At 46.1% G+C, this 23,817-nt stretch overlaps 1 protein-coding gene across 2 annotated transcripts in view; it reads left to right on the forward strand.

Annotated features, from left to right (window-relative positions):
• The window catches only part of MYO5C (myosin VC), a 1,024,918-nt gene that overhangs the window by 808,689 nt on the left and 192,412 nt on the right, over window positions 1–23,817 (forward strand). For both annotated transcript variants that reach the window (XM_085644174.1, XM_085644175.1), the window contains exons 32-34: window positions 2,084–2,252; window positions 8,994–9,081; window positions 19,104–19,202. In XM_085644174.1, coding sequence (XP_085500300.1) covers window positions 2,084–2,252; window positions 8,994–9,081; window positions 19,104–19,202 — 356 coding nt within the window. The remainder of the gene's footprint in view (window positions 1–2,083; window positions 2,253–8,993; window positions 9,082–19,103; window positions 19,203–23,817) is intronic.

The following is a 23,817-nucleotide window of genomic DNA, read 5'->3' on the forward strand; positions in this document are numbered from 1 at the left end:
CAAGGCAAGATCCCAGAATGCCTGAAGATCGGTCAAGTGACACCCCTCTTGAAAAAAGCTGGTGCTGACCCTACAATCCTGAGCAACTTTCGGCTGGTGTCAAATATCCCCTTTCTAGCAAAATTGCTGGAAAAATATGTGCACAACCAACTGAGCCAGCACATTGACCAATTCGACCTACTTAACAAATTACAATCAGGATTTAGAACAGGACACAGTACTGAATCAGCCATTGTGCAGATAATGGACGACACATTTAAGATATCAGACAACAACGACTCTTGCCTACTCATCCTCCTAGATGTCTCATCAGCGTTTGACACAGTCAATCACAACATCCTGTTAAAAGTACTAGAACACAGAATGGGGTTGTCTGGGAAAGTGCTTTCTTGGTTTGCTTCCTTCCTACAGAATCGCTCACAGTGCATCAAACTTGGCAACTCATGTTCTGGCTCCTCACCAGTGAGAAGTGGAGTCCCCCAAGGGTCAATCATTTCACCCACACTCTTTAACCTATATACATAACCACTAACTGAAATTCTCAACCAAGCAAACAATGCATACCACATGTACGCAGACAATACACAACTATACTTAAAGATATCCTCCCTAGACGACGTAATTCAACTAAATAACACTTTAGTAAAAACCCAGTCCTGGCTCTCTCAAAACAACCTCAAGCTGAACTCTCAGAAAACCAAATTCCTTCTTTTCTCCCCACCAAACAGCTCTTCACTCGACCATAACTGGCTCAAGCACCTAGACGCACTCAATTGCACATCTACCATCATTGATTCCACTAAATCCCTCCGAATAACTCTGGACAAAAGTCTAAATATGAGAGATCACATCAGTGCGATCACACGCAGTGCAACTTTCCTACTCAGATTACGGGAAAGAATTAAATCATTTCTACCACTTTCAGACTTCAAACAAGCAGTACAAGCACTTGTGGTCTCCAGACTAGAATTTGGTGTGGCGACAATTTCAGGACTACCCAAAACGAGAACAGCTTCACTCAAAATGACTCTTAATGGGTCAGCAAGACTGGTAACAAGAACTAAACGCTTTGACCACATCACCCCATCGCTCAGGTATCTAAACTGGTTTCCCCTTGAAGCAAGCGCTCAACTGAAAATTGACTGCCTCACACACAAACAATTACATTTTAAAGAACCAAGTTACCGGGCAGAAAAGATTTGAATATACGGTGGCAGCCACTACCTAAGAAGCGCTAACTCTCTCAGGCTGGAACCTCCTAGATTCCGAAAGCAGAAAGTGTACACTCGATCCTTCTCCAGAGCGGCGCCAATGATATGGAACTCCTTACCACCCAAGGTACGCTCAAATCCATTGATCCACTTCTTCACAAAAGAGCTCAAAAAGATCCTAATGAATAGATTCTTGGCATAGTCTTTCGGAGAGACAGGGCACAAGGGACGTCTCAATGCCAGCAACCTCTGGATTGGTAAGAGGCACTTTGTTTACTGGAGAACCCTCGAACACTCTGATCCTCTGGGTATGTGGCTCTGAATAGTTTCAGAGCAGCAGCAAATCCACACCACGAAGTCGCTAGTGCTATGAAGACTAATGGTATTTTAATGGTCTGACTTTTTTATAATTATGATATGTGTTGCAACAGCACAATGTGGCTTTTTACTCTAGAGGTATCTGTATCTATACCTTTCATCTTGTATCATTCAGCCCTATGTACAGCGCTCTGATACCCCTGGGTCATGTGCGCGCTTTATAAAACACTCTAAATAAATACAAAATAAAAATTATCTTTTTATTTATTAGCAGCAATAAGCACAATCATTTCATGTTTGGTCATTGCTGTTTGAATATTTCTAAACATCTTGTAATTGTTGTAATCGTTCTAAATTGTTGTTTGAATGTTTCTAAACATTAGATAATTTGTGGCTTGGAACCTTGTCATAACTATGATTAGCCCACGATGTTTGAATAAAAGAATAAACTGTAAGTGGGCGACAGAATAGGATGTAGATTGTAACCAGCCAATGTTCTATATGTTGGTCTGCTTTTAATGCCATGCGTTCATCAATTTATTTATTTATTACAGAACACTAGAGGTCCAGAAGGAGCAGTTTCTAAGGGAAAAGGAGGAACTCGCCCAAAAAATACAACACATGGAGGAAATGAACAACAATCTGAAAACGCAACAAGAAACAGAGAGTGATTTAAAGAGCAAAATGAGGCTTGAGTCATCTCGTCTAACAGTGGAAAACATGGTAAGAAACTAAGTATCTTAAATACTTTACTTGTCCAAAAGCATAGAATAAATATAATAATGAAGTTTCTATCAATGTGTATATATATATATATATATATATATATATAAATATATATATATATATATATTATTTCAGTGAGTGGGATTGTGAGTGGCTGTATGGGTCTGTGAGTGGGTGTGTGAGTGGCTGTATTGGTGTGTGAGTGGTTTTATGGATGTGTGAGTGATTGGCTGCGCGGTCCCATGCTTTGTTATTTCAGGGCCTGCCGCGGGGAGGTGGTGGTCCCTGAGGCCAAAAACGGCCATGGAGAGGGAGGTCGCATGCATCCCTCTCCTCAAAATATTTATTTATGTATACCCCCAGGACCTGGCCCTCCAGGGGGCTCAACTAGAAATGAGCGCGGGTGATCATGCTTGGTTTTCTTTTTTAAGTTTCCCGTGATTTGCTGATTCACCATAATTTTCGCCTTAACAATTTTAATAAAATACTCTTTGGCCCTGGTGGGGCCTAGGTGGTAAGTGTAATCCTACCCAGTCCCAAAATGGTTGCCAACACTTCCTGGTAGAAATGTTGCAGCTAATCAGATCTCAGCATGAGATCTGTTAGATACACGGAGCATCCGCATCCCTAGATATATAAATCTTTTTTTTTTGTTAATAACGTGAAACTGTCATATTTTTTTTTCTTCCAAACATACTTTTTTGATGACCTTTATATCCAATCCGATGCAATGGAAATTATAAATAGACAGTCTTTTTGTACTTACAATAGATACAACATATACATTTCGTTAGTCTGCCATATTTCTTTTCCTTATTATTGAACAGGAAACGGAGAGTAAATGGTATCAGTAGACAACGTGAGTAGCAAATCATTGCAGTTATGGCAGATAAATGCACAGCATAAAGTAGTTATATTTCCATTTAACGTAAATAACAGGTTCAACCATGTCCCCACCCTCCCTAACCCACCCAACCCCCGCTCCTGGTCTGTCGGTGTCTTCATTGTCCATTGTAATCTAAAGGGAGATGCTAGCAGTGCTGTACTGGGGGATCCGCAGTGATCATGGAATACGAAGTATGGGACCGAGTCTTGAAACCTATTATGAAAGAGTCCCATATTGATTCTGTGTGTTATGGGGTTGGGGTACCCCGTGGGGGTAGTAAGTCAAGTGATTCGAACTCATGTAGCATGATCTCCCATTCCTTTGAAATGGTTGTTTACGGAGCCCTCTCTCTTCTTCCCTCCGAAGGGCTGCACCTTCGGCCTTTCCCCATTGAATCATGTCATCTTGCCAGCTGGATATCGCTGGGCATCTAGGGGATTTCCACCTCATGGTGAGAACTCGTATTGCTAATATGAGGGCCACGTCTACAAACCTTAGTCGTACCTTCTGGACTTTCGAGCGTCTATGGAGGCCCATGAGGCAGGTCAGGGCGTCATCCGGTATAAGAATTTGTGTGACTTCGCTCAGGGATTGCCGTACTCCCTCCCAATAGCCCTGGAGTCGATGGCAGGACCGCAGTATATGGAGGAATTCCGCCTCATCCCCTTTACAGCGGGGGCTGCAATGTGAAGCGTCTGGGAACATGCGGTGTATCTGCTTGGGGGTGAGATATGACCTATGAAGGATCATGGTCTGAATGAACTTTAGTTTAGCGTTACGGGAAACTCTTTTTGGGTGTTCTAGCACGCCCTGCCATGCTTTAGCTGTGATTTCCGTGGTAGAGTCCTCAGACCATTGTCTTCTAAGTGAAGTAAGTGTGGTCTCGGCGTGTGCCCTTATACCTGTATATAACCAGTGGACCAGGTGTCCCCCATTACCCATGTAGTATAAGAGATGTACTCGGTTGTGCTGTGGGGGTTCGCTATGTCACATTTGGTGTAATTCTGTTCAGCGGTTCAGGCTGTAATCATGTTCAAAATCCCTATGGGAAATTGCATCGGGAAAATGCGTTTTGGGACTCCCCCTTCTTTCTTGACCCCCACTAGTCAAATAACCCTGAAACTTTCCACACAGCAGCTGAAGCAAGGTGTACACTAGTTTTGAAAAATTCCTGGAGATTGGTCAAATGGCACCAAAGTTATTAGCGAAACAAAAAGCGCTTTTCCTATGGAAACTAGGTCCTAACTATGATTATCTACTGGTGACCACCAGTAGGTAATATATAAATATTTCATATATATGTGTATATATTTAGACAAAACAATGAACCTCAATAGTAAGAAATGTTCATGAAATGCATGATGCTGCAACCGAAATGAGAATGAGGGATAATATATATCATTCATGAACCTTGCAGAGAGCATTTTCATGATACTGGTGGCTGTCACCAATGTATGCACCTTGAGCCAATAGCTAAAGGATGAAGGAAAATGATCTCAATGATAATGCACACTTAACTGGTTATTACTGCCTTTGATACATTAATGCTAAAAGATTCAGAAAACTCCTGGAGGTTGATTTTAGAAAGTGATAATTGAAACTATGCTTTTGTCTAATCTATTTGCTGGACAGTGGTATCTGTTCGCAGGCATTGTGACGTGATGTCAGAATGAGTGTAATGTCGAAAGCTAAGCAGCAGTTGATTTTCTGGTAGGGCGGTCTTACCTCAGTAGGGCTTTAACATAGTGTTAGTAAACGTGAAGTGAGCACTCTTAAAAAACAAAAGTACACTCCAAGTAATGGTCCCAAGCTGAACATTAGAGTCACTAATGAAACTTAGGACATTTATCTTCAGGACAGTGACTCCACTCCAGTCCATTAGTAGAACATGCTTCTGATCATCTCAGTGGACTACCACAATTAGTTTTTAAGTATCCACTCCCTACTACTTCCCCTGCAGTCACAGAATGACAGTTTGATATGATGCCACACACTCTAGCTTGGGCTATTCTGATGGATATTGTCAAAGGTCTGCGGAAGTTGTGTAAGTGAGGCTGGGTAAAGGAGCGGCAGCTCAACTATCAATGTGAGGACTCTGGACAGTTTCAGTTACAGCTACAGCTTCCCATACTCAAATGGTCAGTGTGTGCCAGAGAGAACCAAGGAGCACAATGGGAAGTCAGCCCTCTATTTCCCAAAGGCAGAAAGAAGTGAATGCACTCTGCAGCCCTTCATCCCTTTTCCACATCTTCTGTTATCTTTTGTTAGTGCATGAAAGCAGAAAAGGAAGAACTATTCACCCTTTTCGTTGCTGATGTCATTGATTGACAGCTACAGAGAAAACATCAGTTTTCATCAGATGGCTCCCTATCATCAGCTACGAACTGCTACAGGGCCATTGTTTTCAATGAACATTCATGTCTTCTAATACCAGGCACACTCCTTGGTGTAAGCATTCATTTTGGTAAATCAATTGATTTTATGTTCTCATCACCAAGGGACTATGGGCCTGATTTAGATCTTGGCGGACGGGTTAGTCCTTCACAAGATAATTTATATTTTGGCTAAAGGAATATCCGTCACCGTTTTGACAGTGTAACCCATCCACCAAGATCTCAATCAGGCCTTACGTAATGAGGAATCTGTGCATTGACACAGGAAATGTATACAATCTAGTGGTTTGAGTGGCACATTTGCATCTATCTAGTTGACTATTAAAAGTGAAAAAGTGCAATCATAATGCAAAACAAAACTAAGATACAAAACTTATTATTATAAGCTATTTATTTTGTCTTGGTACTAATTCCACAATAAAGCTAGTACTGATGGACAATTTGAATTTGCGACAAGTTTGCCCCAAAGGTTTATCATGATATGTTGTATCTATTGTTAAGCAATTCTGGTCACAGTGTGTGATATTTGTTCTTGCCCTGTACTCAATACACCAGCCTTAACTGCCCAAAAAACACAGCCTATTACCGTACCTAGAGGGCAATGGATATGGCCGCCCACTTACAGTACCCATGGGATTTGTTCGAAACATTGGCTTATACTCAATTGGCGTATTTAATTTACTTATGAGTCACTAGTAAAGTGCACTACATGTGCCCAGGGCATATGAATTAATGCGTGTGTCATCCACTTAAGTAGCCCGTTAAGCGTATCTCAGGCCTGCCATTGCAGAGCCAGTGTGTGCAATTGTAACCTGCCGTGTCCACCTAGCAAAATAAACCTTTTGCCAGGCCCAACCCTTCCTCTTAATATATATAAGTCACCCATAAGGTAGACCCTGGACAGCCCCAATGGAAGAATGCAAAGTATTGAAAAAGTTGGACATGTATTTTTAGGTTTTACATAACTTGGTAGTGAAAAACTCTTCAGTTAGTTTTTCACTACTGCAAGCCTATCTCACCCATAGGTTAACAGTGGAGTTGCCTTATTATATTTTCTAAGTGTAATTTCCAAATGGGAAGAGATAACTGGCTCATGTTTGGCGTATCTAGAATCCTAATTTAAAATCCTAACTTATGTTGCAGTTGGATATTATATTACAATCCTGAAAATGCCACTTTTAGAAAGATGTCATTTTCTTGCCATAGACATTTGATGCCTGCAGCCTGTCTCTGGTCATGTGACTGGGTGTAGTTGGCAGTTGGGCATTGTGTTTTCCTCCTAGACAGCCACACACAGTGGGAGCTTAGGTGTGACTGGATGGGCTATCACTGGCAGGATGGGAGGGAGGTTCTGGCCCCAGCCTCATTTACAGCTGAATAGGCATACACCCTGCAGTTGGTCTGGAACCATGGTCAGGAAGGCAGGGCATCTGTGCACCTCAAAGGCATGCCTCAAGAATTTTATCTCCACTTCAAAGGCACAATTGTGCATGAAGAAGGACCTCGAACACCACCACCTCAGTTCTTTTCTGGACCTGTGGATACTCTGCCAGGAAGAAGGACTACTGTGCTGCTACAAGAGCTGTAACTCTGTTGGACTGCTGCTCTACAAGGAACTGCTAACCTGCTGCCCTCATGCCTGGGGAAGAAGAACTGGCTCTGTAACTCCATCCTAAACCCAGGACCTCAGAGTGGCTTAAAGAGCTAGACTTCTGATGGCCTCCTACGCTGAGCCTTAGGAACATAAAATGCTTCCCAACAGCTCATGTACCTGTTCAGCAAGATTCTTACCTCCAAGTAGTGCCTTTGTTGTAGGGATTCTGCGGAGTCACAGAACTATGCATGGGATCATAGAACCGTGGTAGGCAGGGACTGAGTCATCGTACCACCTGAGTACCCATGAGCCCGGGGCCGACTAGCTATAGTGTCTCACTTGCCCTCCTACTCACTCAGAGAGGAACAAGTGATAAGACACCCACAACACAATACGCCTGACCCTCTCAGGAATCGCGGTTGCAGGATGCACCCTTTCACTCTCACACTTGTACTAACCCACAATAAGATTTGACAGAGACACGAGAAAACTTTAAAATGTTTATTTGAATAAGTAAGAAAATGCCCAACACAAATACTGTTAGCAGAGGGAGTAGTTCAGGGTAGCCTAGCCCCCTCCCCTTCTTCAGAAGCAAAGTGATTATATATAAGAAGGTCTCTGGGTGTATGCGGCAGACCCCGTACCTTAGAATGCACAGATTAAAGTTCTACATCTCAGGTGCTGTCACAATCTCTTCCCTGAAAAAAGATCCCTCTCCAAGTGTGTTGTTACCTATTCTGTACATAGCTATATGTCAAAGTGTGTGTTCCTAAACAACTTCTGCACTTGTGTGTATTTTCTAGGTGCTAAGACCTGACCAGAGCAAAATTACTTGGGGCATTGTTGTTTGACTTTGTCTACGGTGTGCAGACTAAATCTCAGGAAAGAACATAACGCTAAAATAACAGCAGGTTCTGTGTGAAAGTGCAGTGTGGCACAAAGCAAAATATGTTTGTATAGTAACGTGCGCAAAGCAGAGTGCAGTCTGCAACGTGCTCATGCTAACATAGGGACAAATGGCAATAGGTCTGCACGGGACATATGACACCTCTCAGGTCCTGGACCTTGGTGTGGCTCTTGAACTCTTGGAATCAAGCTTTTGGGCTCTTCACGCCCACAAATGGGCATGTTCACACCAGAATCGCGCTACTCACTCTGAAAGTCAGCGCAATCCACTGCCAGCCCGTTTCTCTTTGCACAGCAGCATTGGCAGCCCTCGGAGGACCTCAAATGTGAAGCTCACGCCTGCCCATCCACAATGCCCGGACTGCTCTTTGCGCCACACTGACCACTGCCCGCGAAGCTTTTCTTGCTCCTCACAGCCCTTTTCAATGCAAACGGGACTCTTAGCACAAAACGTGAGATGGTAAAACTTCAACTAGACTAATCTAGGACTGTATCCAACCCACATTGCATCTCAGTCAGCCTGATTTTTTTACTTTGATCCATTCCAGCATGACCAGATAGCTGCAGTTGGCACTTTCTGCTTTTAGGTGCTATTTTGCAGTTTATTCTTTGAAAAGTCATATCGCCATTTCTACTGTTTTAATTTTTGTTATTTTGGTCTTGGTTCATTTATTAAATTAAACTCTATTGTTCAAGCGTCCTGTGGTATCTTTTTCAGTGGTGTTTTCACTGTCTTACTCTTTAAAGTGTTGCACAGCAACATAAACATTGCCTCTAAGTTAAGTCTGACTGCTACCACGGGGCTGAGCACAGGTTAATTTGGGGTTTGCTTGTGCCTTACCCTAACTAGGATTGTGCTGCTTGATCAGCACTCACACCACGTTCAACCAGTAACCCAATTTCTAACACCTTGTGTAACACCTTAACACTAATATATAGTTATTTTTAATTTCTAATAGGATTTTGAAGAACAGATCGATATGAAAGACAGACTTATAAAGAAACTCCAAGATCAAATAAAGGCATTAACAAAGACCATGGAAAAAGGTAGGATGTGATTTGATGTGGTATTTATATGATTTGACTTTTCAGATTTACATTTGCACACAGCAGCATGGAGTAAAACAACAAAAGTCTCCGAAATAACAGGATCAAATATTTTCCTTTTGATTAATGCATGCCTTCTACTATATTTTCCTCAGAGCCAGTAAATCGTTTGGACAATAATTATAATTTTCCATAATATATAATTCTGAAATTAAAAAGTAAAAAAGTAAATCTATTTGAACAAAGAAGTGATCAAGAAAGTTCATTACACAATAGGATCCGGTTTGGCCTAGTCAAAAGCTTAACGTTTAGAATAAAGGAGGTTGTATTCCATACACAACAACTAACATTGCTCCCTATCGCACAGATTTGTATTTGCATTTGCCTTCCTTACCCCGAACTAAAAAACTGGTGCATTTAAATCGTGCTACTCAGTGCAGTGTAGTGGGTTAATCCAAGCATTTGGATCAAGGAAGAGGTTACATCATCTGCATGAGGCGAAAAGCCGGGAGTCGCGCTGCTCACAGAAAGTTTTAAAATTCTTTAAATCTTGTGTAATACTCTGTTTTTAAGCATCCTCCACCGACCCCCCAGCACTCACCTTGCATTCCCGAACAGCCGATTTGAACGCTGTTAGGGGCAGAAATTGTTCTCCCGCCGCCATTACCGGCCTCGAGGAGCCACGGGACACGCCCACCCCTGTTGGCCACGCCCATCCCTCCAACGCACATAACACCATCTATAAATCATGTGTCTGTGCAGGAAGCGCAGCGGACGAGCGCAGCGGGCGCGACGATGGCGCGCCGAAGGCGCACTTAAGGCAAGCTCGTCTGCGCTCGTCGGCGCTTGTCCGCGCTAGGCAGAGCGCAGAGCCAGACCTTACAACTATGACCACCGACCAGACGCGCAGCTACGCAAGGGACGCTCTACTTCACCTTAATAAAAAGGTACAAGACTCATGCCTACATAGCGTATCCGGGGATCACCCCCTTAACCGATGCTCCCATTGCCCGTACAGATTCACCCTCACTGTACCTAAAAACTCTTCCCCCATCCCAATACGCATGGCCCTAATCAACTGTAGATCCCTTCCCAAGCACTCCATAGAAATCTACCAACTACTGGAAAACTACGGCCTTGAAGTTCTCTTCTTAACAGAAACATGGTTAGGACCGGACTCTGATCCTGACATTGTAAACTCCTTACCTCCAGGCTTCCTTATCCACCATATGGACCGTCCTAAGGGAAAAGGTGGGGGTATTGCCATAATTCACAAAGACCATTTCTCATGCCGTTTTCAAGGCAGTCCCCTCCTAGACTGTGAAAACATCATGTTTTCTATCCAGGTCTCCCCTTGTCAATCTATATCAGGCTTTCTCATCTACCGCCCTCCAGGACCCCTAGGTCAATTCTGCGAATCCCTTATGGAGCATTCATACACACTGGCTGCGACTAACCCCACCTGCTACCTGCTTGATCCTGGGTGAGCTGAACATCCATTTTTTTTTTTTTTTTTTTTTTAAAACCTTTATTCTGTAAGATCAGTGACACAGCTATTCAGCCGACAACCCGGAGGTACGGCAGCTTTAAAAACACAACACATGCTAGCGTCAACATTCCAATGACAGGAGAATCGAAGGTTCTGTTTTAAATAAACACAAACCCAAACCTAAACACAAGCAAGGCGATAAGTACTGTAAGCACCAGAAGGGGTTCTCGTCAGGGGAAGCGAGCCCCATTTTGTCTAACAGGCACAGGTCTGTAGTAAGGGAAGGGAGGGGAAGTCAGAGACTCAAGAAGACATACACATATCAGTAAGAAGTTCAAAGCCGGAAAGAAAGCTAAGGGGAAAGCTGCTCCTCGGGCGGGTCCGGGTCCGGGAGCAGGCATATGCCCCCTCTATACTGGTTCCAGCGCCCTCATACAGAGTGCCATTTCCGAGGGCGCCCTCGAGCACAGTACACTGTCTTCTCCCTAAACATGCTCCAATCCATGTTTTCCATCCATGCTGTCAATGTAGGAGGCCCATTAGAGCCCCACAGACGAGCAATGTCGCGCTTGGCAATCATGTTACCCAGGGTCACCCACTGAGTCTGTGCCGCATCGTGGTCAGTAGGACCCCAAACATTCAGAAGACAACACCGCGCCTCAGGCTGCATGACGATGCCCGTCACCTCCCCCATCACCTCGTGGATGCGCCTCCAAAACTCCATAATCGCACCGCATTCCCAAATAATATGTAGGAAGGTGCCCACCATACCACAGCCTCTCTTACATAAGCCCTCCTCAGAAAAACCCATATGGACCAGCCTGGGCCCCGTCACGTAGACCCTATGGAGTATTTTAAGCTGCACCAACCGCAGGCGCGCGGGGATCGCGACCTCTTTGGGAGAGGAAACTGCGTACTGCCAGTCCTCGTCATCTAGTTCAAGGCCATCCCTGGTCCATTGAGCACGTAACCCTAGAAGAAGATCTGCCCGAACATTAACAAGTTTCTTATAAATGAGCGAGATCGTACTCTCTGGCATATGGCCATCCAGGATCCGGTCCTCTAACGGAGAGGACTCAGGCACCTTCTCCCCTTCTACAAGAACTGACCGCAAGGCGTGGGACACTTGAGCGTATCGGAAGAACTCCGTGCTCCCCAGCTCATATTCCTTCTGCAGCTCCTCGAATGATTTTATCCTACCCTTAACCAAGAGGTCTCCAACCCTGGATATGCCGATCAGGTCCCATTTCTCAAACCCTTTTGTATGCCAAAGCTTACCCAGAATATCGGAGTCAAACAGAGGGGTGGCAAGGGTAAGCTTACCCTTCCAGCCCAGTGAATCCGTCGCAACCTTCCATACATGCACAGCCACCCTGGTGGGCCCCGTTAGGGTGAAGTCTAACGACTTCGAATACAGCGCTCTGGAGTAGTTACCCCCACGTAGCAACCATCGGTCCATGGCAAAACCATGGCTCAGCGCCGGACCATATACACCATGGTTAATCGCACTCAACTGGTGGCCCAGTAATAACGTCGGATGTCCGGAAGCGCAATACCCCCGTCGTACCACGGAAGCGTCAACTTAGCAATCGCTATACGTGGACGCCCTTCCCACAATAGCGCGCGCTGGTGGCTTTCAACCTCACGGAAGTAACTGGCCGGGACCCAGTCAAGAGTATTCTGCAGGGCATAAAGGAACCGGGGAAGAGACATCATCTTGAACAGAGCGGCACGGCCAAGGAGGGAAAGCGGCAACCGCCGCCAGCCCGCCACGTCCCGCCGCAGACGCGCCAAGGGAGGGAGCAGGTTCTTCTCGTACCGCAAAATGGGATCGATGGAAATATAGATCCCCAAGTACAAAAAACCCTGCTGGGCTATCTGGAGCGGGCAGTTGCGCGGGACAGGCGGGACATCACCACACAGGACATACAAGTATGACTTCCCCCAATTAATGACAAGACCAGAGTTTCTACCAAAAGAAGTCAAGACGTCACAAACCACTATCAGAGATTTCTTAGGCGAGGCGAGGTATAGCAGAATGTCGTCGGCGTAAAGTGAAATACGGTCTTCGTGGTCAGGCGACCAGCGAATCCCACGTATATCCGGGTGCCATCGTATCCACGCCGCCAGCGGCTCAAGAGCAAGTGCGAACAATAACGGCGACAGGGGACAACCCTGCCGGGTGCCTCTCCCGAGCTCGAACGGTGCCGACGCCCGCCCGTTCACCACGACGCTGGCGAGAGGTCCCTCATAGAGCAACCTCAGCCAGCCCACAAATCCAGGCCCAAAGCCGAACTTGGCTAGCACAGCCCACAGGTACGCCCACTCCACCGTATCAAAGGCCATCGTGGCATCAAGGGACGCCACAACAGCCGGCTCCCGCATCGTGCCCGTCCTGGCAATCACACCATGAAGGCGTCTAAGATTCAGTGCAGTGTTACGGTGCGGGATAAAGCCCGACTGATCCGGGTGGATCAAGTCGCCAAGCACCCGGACCAGGCGGTTAGCGAGGAGCTTAGCAAGGATTTTCGGCTCGGCATTGAGAAGTGATATCGGCCGATAGGAGCCACACTTGTCACGGGCCTACCGTCTTTATGTATTACCACAATCGTCGCCAGCCGTTGGTCGAGCGGAAGAAATCCATTCACCTGCGCCTCCACGAACATGGCGCGCAGGTGAGGAGCCAGCTTATCCGGATGAAGCTTATACAGCTCGACCGGCAAACCATTTGGGCCCGAAGCCTTACCGGAGCGCAACGCGCGGATAGCACCCGCCACTTCGTCGACAGCTATATCTCCATCAAGGTCATCCCTATCAATGGCATAAAGGCAGGGCAGAGCGATATCCCGCAACAGGTCACACGAATCCTCAGTCGGCCTATCCGAGACCGAGGTGTATACCGTACGAAAATGGTCCGAGAAACACTGAACTATACCGTCAGGGTCCGTAACAACCTCTCCCCCATCCTTAGACAACTCCGGCACCACTCGATTGACACGCTCTTTTTTGTCCAGCCACGCCAGCAATTTCCCGGCCTTATCGCCGACATCATACAGTCGACCCTGCTGCTCCCTATGAAGGGTCTTAGCAGCGTTCGTCACCAGATCCCTATATTGCAGTTGCTTCAAGCTCAAATTATGCAGTGTGGCCGGTGTAACATCCTCTTCCAAGGCCACTTCCAAAGCCGCTATCTCGTCCTCTACTTGCGTCACCTCGGCATCTCTCCGCCGCTTGGCGGCCACTACCAGGGAAAAGGCCTCCCCCCTCAATACAGTCTTAAAAGCTTCCCACAAGGACACCGCAGATTCAACTGAACTCTGATTCTCTTGAAAATAGCGGTCAACTGACTTCAGCAACGCACTGCGCTGCTTGGGGTCACGAAAATACCAGGGGTTAATGGGAGCCACCCTGCCCCCCGCCACCCGGCCAATATTCAAGCGGGCCCACACCGGTGAATGATCAGAAATGCCCCGTGCCAGGTGCCTAGCCTCAGATACCAAAGAGGCGTGCGCAGCCAAAGTGAGCAAGTAATCAATCTGGGAGAGACTCCCGTGGGCCCCGGAATGGAAGGTATATTGTCTTTGAGTGGGGTGCCGTAGCCTCCAACAGTCTACCAGACCAAAAGTGTCTATAAAATCGGGAAGCCACTTCTGAGCACCCCCGGTGTCCCTGGGCGGACACCTATCAAGCATTCCAGAACCAACCGCATTGAAGTCTCCTCCCACCACCAGCATCCCTCCGGGGAGTTCCAACAAGGCCTTGCCCAGATCAGCAAACGTGGAGGCCTGCAGGGCAGGAGGGACATAAACAGAAACCAATACCAACGTTCTGCCCTCCCATCTCCCCGCCACAGCCACAAAGCGCTCCCTGTCATCAGCAATGGTGGAATCAACCTCGAATGGTAGGGAAGCTCTAACAAGTATGCCCGCACCCCTGGAGCCCGAGGAGAACCCCGAGTGAGCAATGAATGTATAGCCCTTTCTGTTGAGTGCAGAACACGTATTCCCTATAAGATGGGTCTCCTGCAGGAGGACCACATCTGGCGAGGTCCGTTTCAAGAATTGCAGGACTATCCCCCGTTTAATGCGATCCCCTAAGCCATTAACATTCCAGCTGATTATGCTCAAGCCCCTATCCCCCATCCCCGAACACAAAGAGACCTCCACCCCCCCCCCCCCGGAGAACCACGATCGGACAATGTTGACAACAATTGCTACGCCATGCAAGAAAGAAAAACACACCCCCCAACAACAACCCCAACATCCCAAATCCCCCCCCTCCCTGCACCCCTGCGTCAGCTTACAAAGCTCCCCCAACTTGCAGTGTGCCTGTCGCCCTATCAAAAACAAATCTACAAAAAGTACCCCAAGGGAGGAAAGAGCTCCTATCTTCCCCCCGCCGCCCTCCCATTACTGCAGGAAGGTGTAAGTCACTGTCCAGGGCTGAGTCAATACGGGCCAACACCGGAGGTATCACTTCTGTCCATCATGATCGCCTTCCGCTCCGTCCACGCTGTCCCGGCCGGGCTGCCGCCGAGGGAGCGCATCCAACCAGTCCCCCGCCATGTCCGGTGATTCGAAGAAGAAAGTCCGGTCGTAACCTGGCGGGGAAAAGCATGGCATACTTCAGGTCCATATCTCTGAGCCGCCGCTTCACCCCCAGGAAACTCTGCCTCTGTTTCTGCACCATCTGGGTGAAGTCAGGATAAAAACTCACAGAGGCGTTCTGAAAAGGGACCAGGCCTGTCACCCTCGATGCTTGCAGGATAGCATCTCGATCCCGAAAATTAAAGATCCGGGCTACAATCGGTCGCGGGGGGGCTCCCACCTTAGGCAGTCCTCCAGGCACTCGGTGAGCCCGCTCCACCGCAAAGAACTTGCTGAGGCCCTTAGGCGCAAGATGATTCACCACCAAATCCTCGACGAGTAAATCCACGGAGAGATCCTCTGAAGTTTCCGGGACCCCAATAAGGCGCACATTATTGCGCCGGGCCCGACCTTCGAAGTCCTCGAGCCGGCGGGCGGAGAGGTCACTCGCGGTTCGTAACTTACGAACCTCAGCCTGAAGTTCCGAGACATCGTCCGCGAGACCAGTGGTCTTGAGGTCCAGGGACTTGACCCGCTCATTGGTTTTGCCCAGGTCCGCGCGAATCAAGTTGATATCAATCAGAATCATGTCCACCTTGTGCGCCAGGGTCTCGAACTGTCGCCCAATCGAAGATTGCATCCCATCTATCGCCCCTTTGATATCCTGCAGCGACAGCTCCGAGGCAGGGGATGAATCGGCCTTCTGCGCTTCCAGCGACTGTCCCGATCCACCAGGCGACCCCTTCTGCTGGGCATTACGATCCATATTGTTGGATTGGGTATAGCCTCCCCGCTGGGTAGTCTTAGACTTCGACCTGTCCGCCTCCGATTTGGTCGACATCCCGAACAGCAGGACAATCAATTGCCAAAGGACGTCCCTCACGCAGCTAGAGGAAACAGGGTCAATAGGGCTACAACAGTCAGTCAGGACCGAGTGGAAGTCCTCCAGTCAGAGGAGGATATGCGTGAAGCGCTCCCAAGCCAAAGCAAACAAAGGGCGAGAAAGCGAAAGTGAAAGTGCAGCGGCATCCGTCCGTCAGTTCACACCTCCCAGGGCCGCTGTTGTTCAATTAGTGGCCGGGCATCCTGCCAACGCAAGCCCCTGGCATCCTTCGGAGGTAGGCCGCAATCTTCCGCCATGCACAACTTCGGTCCCCGGTGGGCGATCTTCGCCCGGACAGCGTCAGTCGCCCCAGCTGTGACTCATCTGCAGGATTCCGTGCAGGAAAATCAGGATTTAGGACAGGATAAGTGCAGGAGGGCGCGAGGGTAGCGGGAACTCAGGGCTCACGCGGCCATCTTGGTCAAGCGCTAGGCTCCTCCCCCTGAACATCCATTTTGATAAAAAGGAAGCCAAACCAACCGCCGACCTGATAGCAGTTCTCGAAACTCTACAACTAAAGTTACTAGGCCATCTTCCCACCCATACAAGGGGACATTTGTTGGATCCGGTATTTACCAACATCATCGATCTCACTGTCCTCGATCCCATCCCGGTACCCTGCACTGACCATCTCCTAGTCCCAATTAACTGGCAGCTAACTCGCACTCCGCGTCTTACTGCCCCACCTAGCAAGCCTTCCCGTTCCTGGTCCAAATTAGATGTAGAAATCTGGAAACATCACCTAGAGAGCTCCCCCCCTGAACTTGATACTAACCCCATTCGCGCTGACGCAGAATTCTCAGCTTGGATAAGCGATACTCTGGACAAAACTCTCCCGAAAAAAATCTCCAGTAACCCACGGAGCAAAGCCACCTCCCCCTGGTTCACGGGTGAAATGCGGCTTTTAAAAAAAGCTTGCAAAAGATCAGAAAGAGACTGGAGGAAAAACTTTGATCCCACAAAAAAAAACGAATACAAAATAACCCTCCTTATCTACAAAAAAGCACTTAAAACCGCTCAAGTCAACTACTTCGAGGAGAAAATAAGATCATCTACCAACTCATCACGAGAAACGTTTCAAATAGCCAAGAAACTCCTCAAAGTGCCGGAGCCCCCTCCCCTGGTAGAACCCTCAGCCACTCGCTGCAACGAACTTGCAGAATTCTTTAATTTGAAAATCATCAACATCATCAAATCCCTTCCCCCTACTATTTTGGACGCCTACTCAGCCCCCCCCGACGCCGATCAGCCCTCTCATCCACAAATAGCAACAACTGTTCAGCTGTCAGCCCTCACTCCTCTGACAACTGACACCACTCTTCTCATACTCAATTCCATCAAAAGTGGTAGCCCCACTGACTCTGCTCCACTTAACATTCTGAAACTAGTCGGACCCACTATTCTACCCTATCTGACCAAATTAATCAACAGCTCACTCACCCTTGGCATCGTCCCTCCTAGCTGGAAAAGAGCAATGGTGAAAGCACTGCTCAAAAAACCTCATCTTGACCCGCTGGAACTAGGTAACTACAGACCGATCTCCCTGCTCTCAGGCATTAGTAGAATAGCCGAGAAGCACGTCAACCACAGCCTATCCCATCATCTCGAAACTAATGGACTACTGGAACCCTCTCAAACGGGCTTCAGGCCAGGCCAGAGCACAGAAACTGCAATATTGGCGGTAGTCGAAGAGGCAAGGAAAATCATGGATTCAGGAGGATCAGTGGCAGTGATCCTCCTGGACCTCAGCGCTGCCTTCGACACCGTCAACCACTCAATGCTGATCCAAAGGCTCAGTAACCTTGGTATTGCAGGAACGACCTTGGCCTGGCTAGAATCCTTTCTCGAGAACAGATCCTTCCAGGTGGCCGATGGCACCTTTACGTCCAGATCCACGGCCATCAGCTGCGGGGTCCCTCAGGGCTCATCTTTGATCCCGACCCTTTTTAATGTTTATATGTCCCCCCTTGAGAAAGTCGTCGCTCCTTTTGGAATTAAGCTTCTGACCTACGCCGACAACACTCAACTGGTGGTATCCTTAAGCCAGCAAGACCATTCCCTCCCCAACCTCCACACCTGTCTTATCGAAATAACAAAGTGGATGAACACTTCCCACCTCAAACTAAATAACGATAAAACAGAGATAATGATTCTAGGCAATAAATCCCTCTATCACTCCACATCCTTATGGCCTCCAACCATGAGTCCTCCCCCTGTTCCTAAACAAGAAATTAAGAGCCTGAGTATTTGGCTAGACGAAGGCCTCAACTTCTCAGCCCAGGCAAGGAAAACGGCTGAAACATGCCACGGCCTCCTAAAGTCAGCTAGGAAAATCCTACCCCTACTCCCGGCAAAGTCCCGCAAACTCCTTGTTCACGGCCTTGTGCTGTCCCGCCTGGACTACGGGAATGCCCTGTATCTGGGTGCCCCCAAAAAAGTACTGTCAAAACTTCAGACAGTACAAAACGCCGCAGCCCGCATTCTCACAGGAACCCATCGTCGCTGCTCAGCCAAACCCTCCTTGAGCGTCTTACACTGGCTTCCCATCCAGGAAAGAATACAATTTAAGGCTCTCTGCACTACCTACAAAATTCTGCACGGTAAGGCCCCCCCCTATACTACAAAACCTCATCTCACCTCACACCACCACAAGAACGCTTCGATCCTCCAACTGCAATCTAGCCTCTGTACCTAGAATTAGGAAAGCTCGCTCTGGCGGTCGACTGTTCTCATACAACGTGTCCAAACTATGGAACACTCTTCCCCCAAACCTCAGAGCTCAACCCAACCTTCTCTCATTCCGCAGAGCACTCAAAACATGGCTATTTCCATGAGGTTCGCCCTCAGCAGGTTCTTGTCACTTAGCGCTGGGACGCTCATGGGCAGCCATGCGCTCTACAAATCAGTAAAAATAAAATAATCTTTAATCACTGAACCACCATATTCTGAATCCTTGATTTGCCTAAATATTTATTCTCATCATAATGTATTTGTTTGTTATTTTTCTCATATTTGTTGCCATGAAAAAGACAAAAATTTGTGTATCGCCATATTTTCCGTGCAGGCAATCCAGTTGCTGTTCCGACTTTACCTAAAGAATACATGGGAATTCTGGAATTCTCGACCGAAGATGAAGAAAAACTCACAAAAAATCTCATAATTGGTATGCTTCATCGTCTTTCCATGTCAATTTTTGTTGAGATATTTTGGCTTCCATTACAAGATTACACATATAAGTAAATAACTGAGCAGAGATATTAGTTTTGCAGATCGGCATCTGCATATTGCGTTTGTGTGATATTACATAGCTTGTGTCCCCCTAAGTGGCACTTAAAAGTATAGAATATATATCACTAAAATTGAGGACTTGAAAGTATATTTTGTTTGCGTCACTGCGGCTTGTCACTGAAAAACTTCTGTGTCTTTCCTCCGCTTGTTAAATCTCCATGTGCTGTTCATGTATTCAGAATATTTCCATAGCCTAACACTTACCAGTGGCAGTGACGTATTCTTCAAAATGTAAGTTCTGTCTGAGATAGAGGTAGCCTAGCATTTGTGAACATAACTAACTTACTTATAAGGACAATGTCACATGCTCTGTATTAGAAAACACATCGACTTATTCTTTTTTTTAAGTTCAGAAAGGTTTTATTAATAGAAGTAAAGGTGTCGATACACAGTTCACAATATAAAACTCATGTCATTACAATGGAAATTGCTATAATACAGTAATATGAATTGGACTCATAAATAAACGAGAGAAAGATAAAACAGTATAATAGATTATAAGAATCATTAAAATATCAAAAAAAATTGAAACATTGAGGGGATTCAAGGGGGTTTTTAAACTTCTTGTCGAGATGGTTGCATCTGGGAACACCGCTTGGCATTTGTGTCAAGGTATATTGTAACAGGTGCCCACAAATCCAAGCGCTTCGTTGCCATATGTAAGGGATGCACAAAAGTGGTGTCTAATCTATGATTGTGGCAAACAGTATACCACCATGCCTTATAAGAAATTTTTGTAAAATCTTTCCAATTTGCAGTGATTTGTTGGAATGCAACCGCTAACAGCAAATCAATAATTTTAATATTAAGCGTAACATTCTCCCAGCAAGAAGATAGACTGCCTAAGAAAACATTGGTAAAAGAGAAAGAACACTTCGTTCCATAAAACAGGTTAATTTGAGACCACACTTGCTTCCAGAAATTATGTACAAATGGACAGGAAAAAATCATGTGAAACAAATCAGCATTTGGGGAGGTACATGTCCAGCAAGCATCAGATGCAGTTGTAAACCGTTTACTGAAGACATTGGGTGTCAAGAAAAGTCTATTATACACAAAAAATAATGTCTGTGTGATATTGGCTGCTCTGGATGACTTACAAATCTTGGTCCATATTTTATTCCATAAGGACACTGGCCAGGCTATTGTGGTAAATAAAATAAATATTACCGGACTGAATTTCATGCGGAATCTTAAATTAAAGTAAATAGCTCAAAATAACAAGAGGCAGAATCCGTGGTATAAGAGGTTTTCTAATGGGCTTTATTCCATTCAAAATGGCCGACTCGAGTCGCGGCCCTCAGGTTCCGTCACCACGAAGGTTCAGGAAGTGAAGTACAATAATTCATTAACAGACATGTATTTTTATAATAAGTGCATTACAATGAAACGAATGTAGAAGGCGTAACATTTGATAAGAAAAATGACGTGACAGTGACATAATCGAAACTAGGCGTAATAAGGAATAAAAGAAACATGATTGGTTAGAATTATCAGACATAGGTGGATCTATAAGATAATACTTGGCATAGATGCGCGCGCGGCAGCATGACGTGTAATTGACGTGCAACTAGGGGGTGAAGGGGACTTGACATTTAGCTCTACATGTGGAGACGAGAAGTCTGGGGTCAAGTCATCCTAATCCCAAATCATATCTAACATCCTATGTTTAAAGAACTATGTTATCCACAAGGAAGGGACTCTCGGACAGAATCTATTCTATACTGACTGTGTGCGTGTACAAGCGTCTAAGTGTCTATATGAGATGCGAGGGATAGAAAACTTTCCATGGCAACAGGGCTATGAATCACTTGCAGGAGGACGGAAAGGCTGAGTCCTTTGCTTGTGAGCTAAAGGAAATGTTTACCTAAATCACTGGACAGGAATGCATCGGCTGGAGAGCAAAATAGATAATTCGAAGGTGAAATACAACTTCTTGGCAGACAGGCGAAAACTGGCCGAGGCAGGCACCGTTAGCTGCACAGGGAGTAGGACAAAGTTCATGGATACAGATGCGAGCTCAAGCTGAAGCTGTCAGAGACAGAGAGCAGGGAAAGGCTTTGAGGACAGAATCGGGCCTACTTGCCTGAACTGTAAAAATGAAGTAACTTAGCCATATAAAGTCGGTGGCCTTTCATACTTAGGAATCTAATATCCAGCCCATTGATGGCGGATCTGACAGAGAACATGTTGACGGTAGACACACATATGTTTGCGTCTTAGAAACTGGAACTGGAGGGAACATACATGTACTTGTAACATGCATATAGAACCGTTGGGGTCCAAGATAGGGGACATAACTGATCAGGAAAATCCACATTTCCACATTCCCTCCTTGTCCCCTTCTTGCCCTTCACGAGACATCAATCTTCATCATTCCATTGATTTGCTCATGGAGCATCATTTCTTCTTCTTTCTTCTTCCGGGATCTTGAGCGAAAACCTTGATGTGGAATGCATGATGTGGCACACAGACCACAAATCGCTGGTCCACATTGTAGGCATAAACAACAACTGAAGAGCATAAGAAGGCCAATACCTAGGAAGGATAGAACTCTCCATCCCCAGGCTGATATCACACTCCAAAACCACCCGGACCACGTCCAAATGCCTGGATTCTCGTGTATCTGGCTTACAATCTTATGAAGGCGTGTTATAGCTTTATATACAGATGGCGAATTTTCTGGTATGAATATACAGCAGCTGGATCCGATGACCCTGCAAGCTCCGCCCCTATCGGCCAGGATGACGTCAAGGACAAGACGATTCTGGAGAACAACAATTCTCATCACTGATTGTTCCTCTGTCAGATTGCCTAGGGCGGCTATAGTCTCGTTTACTACAGCTTCAAGAGTCTTGGTGAGTCTGCGTATCAGCTTACTATTTGATATAGTACCTATATAGGGAAAGATACCTTTATTGAAATCTACATACTTGTCCCATGCTGTCTCAGTATAATCGACAACTGGGAGATCTCTTTGCTCTCTATTGTGTACTAAATGAACATCTCGATAATAATCAGGGGGAGCTAGGAAAACAGGTGGCAAAAGGAATGCGATGTAACAGGTACCATCCCAATCTAGAGGCAGACGCATATATGCCGTCTGACCACATATGAAGTAAGAATGGCGAGAAGCTCTAAATGAAGATTTACCTTGATCACTATATTCTACTGTAGTAACGCATTGGCTATGGCCCATATGTATGGAACCAACTTTTCTTACACATAATTCACCCTTAACTGGAAATACAGACATAGTGGGCAAAATTAGTTCAACTTCGGATTTGACATTCAGAATCATAAGATTAGGCGTAAAATTACCTAATTTATACACTTCATTTTCTAAATCAGTTCCTGTTCTACTGAGGTGACCCTCCTTATTAGGGTGACAGACTTTGAATAAAACTAGATTCAGATTTCCCCATATCCAATGTTGTTGATAAACTGCTGTGTCTGGGTCTATGGAATTTAATAAACTAAACCATGCTCCACAGGAGCCATTGTGTGTGAATGGATGTGGAAAGAAAGGCAGAACTCCTTTGTTATTCTGATAGGGAGGAAGTCGGCCACACACCCAACAATTGGTGGCATTACTAGTCTGATGGGAATGATGTAACATACTAATGAATGTGTTATTTCGCAGCGCAAGTCTATAGGATAATTCATGTGGCGGTAGGTCACTAAAAGAATGTTCATCAGTTATATTGAAAACACGTTTAGAAACAGGATAATACATATGCAACAATATACTTGCAGTAACTATTAAAAAACTCAAGGAAGACAAAATTAATAAAGTCACAATACAGTGGTTACGCAGTAATTTACAATAAGCATGTCGTTTCATTATGATTCTGGACTCTACATGATTCAGACCTAAGGGGTACATGTCGGGACAGATTCAACCGCTTCACCTTGGAGAGGACTTAAACAATCAAATCGTCCGACAGTTTAGATCTGGACCTGAGTTTCTGTTTATAGAGTTCGGTGCTACTGGCCTCAGCCAAAGGTAGCTTTGAGTCAATGGGGGAAGACACACGGGCAGTACTGTCTGTGTCAAGAGGAAGTCCATGAAATTTTTTGACGTGACTCGAATGAATCCACCCTTTTCGTCCCTCGATCTTCACGGCTGTTCTTGTGGTCAACAGGACCAACTTGGGTGCTTTCCACCTGGGCTCCAATTGACTTTTCCTGTCGAAGTTTCTCACAAAGACAAGATTACCCGGAACAACGTCATGGGGTTTCGCCTCAGTGTTGTCGGGAAAGGCTGCAGCTACCTGTGAACGAGAAGATTGTAGTGCAGACATCAAGGAAGCCAGGTAATCTGTCAGCATATTACAATCAACATCAGTTATTTTACGTGGTATAGGCGTCCCCCACATATTCGGTGGTCTACCGAAGATCACCTCATACGGGGATAGCCCTGTTCTAGAGTGTGCTACCATTCTCATGTAAAAGAGTGCAACTGGTAATGCTACTATCCAGTCGACACC

This window comes from Triturus cristatus, chromosome 3_1 (genome assembly GCF_964204655.1).
Source record: "Triturus cristatus chromosome 3_1, aTriCri1.1, whole genome shotgun sequence".
Taxonomy (NCBI): Eukaryota; Metazoa; Chordata; class Amphibia; order Caudata; family Salamandridae; genus Triturus; species Triturus cristatus.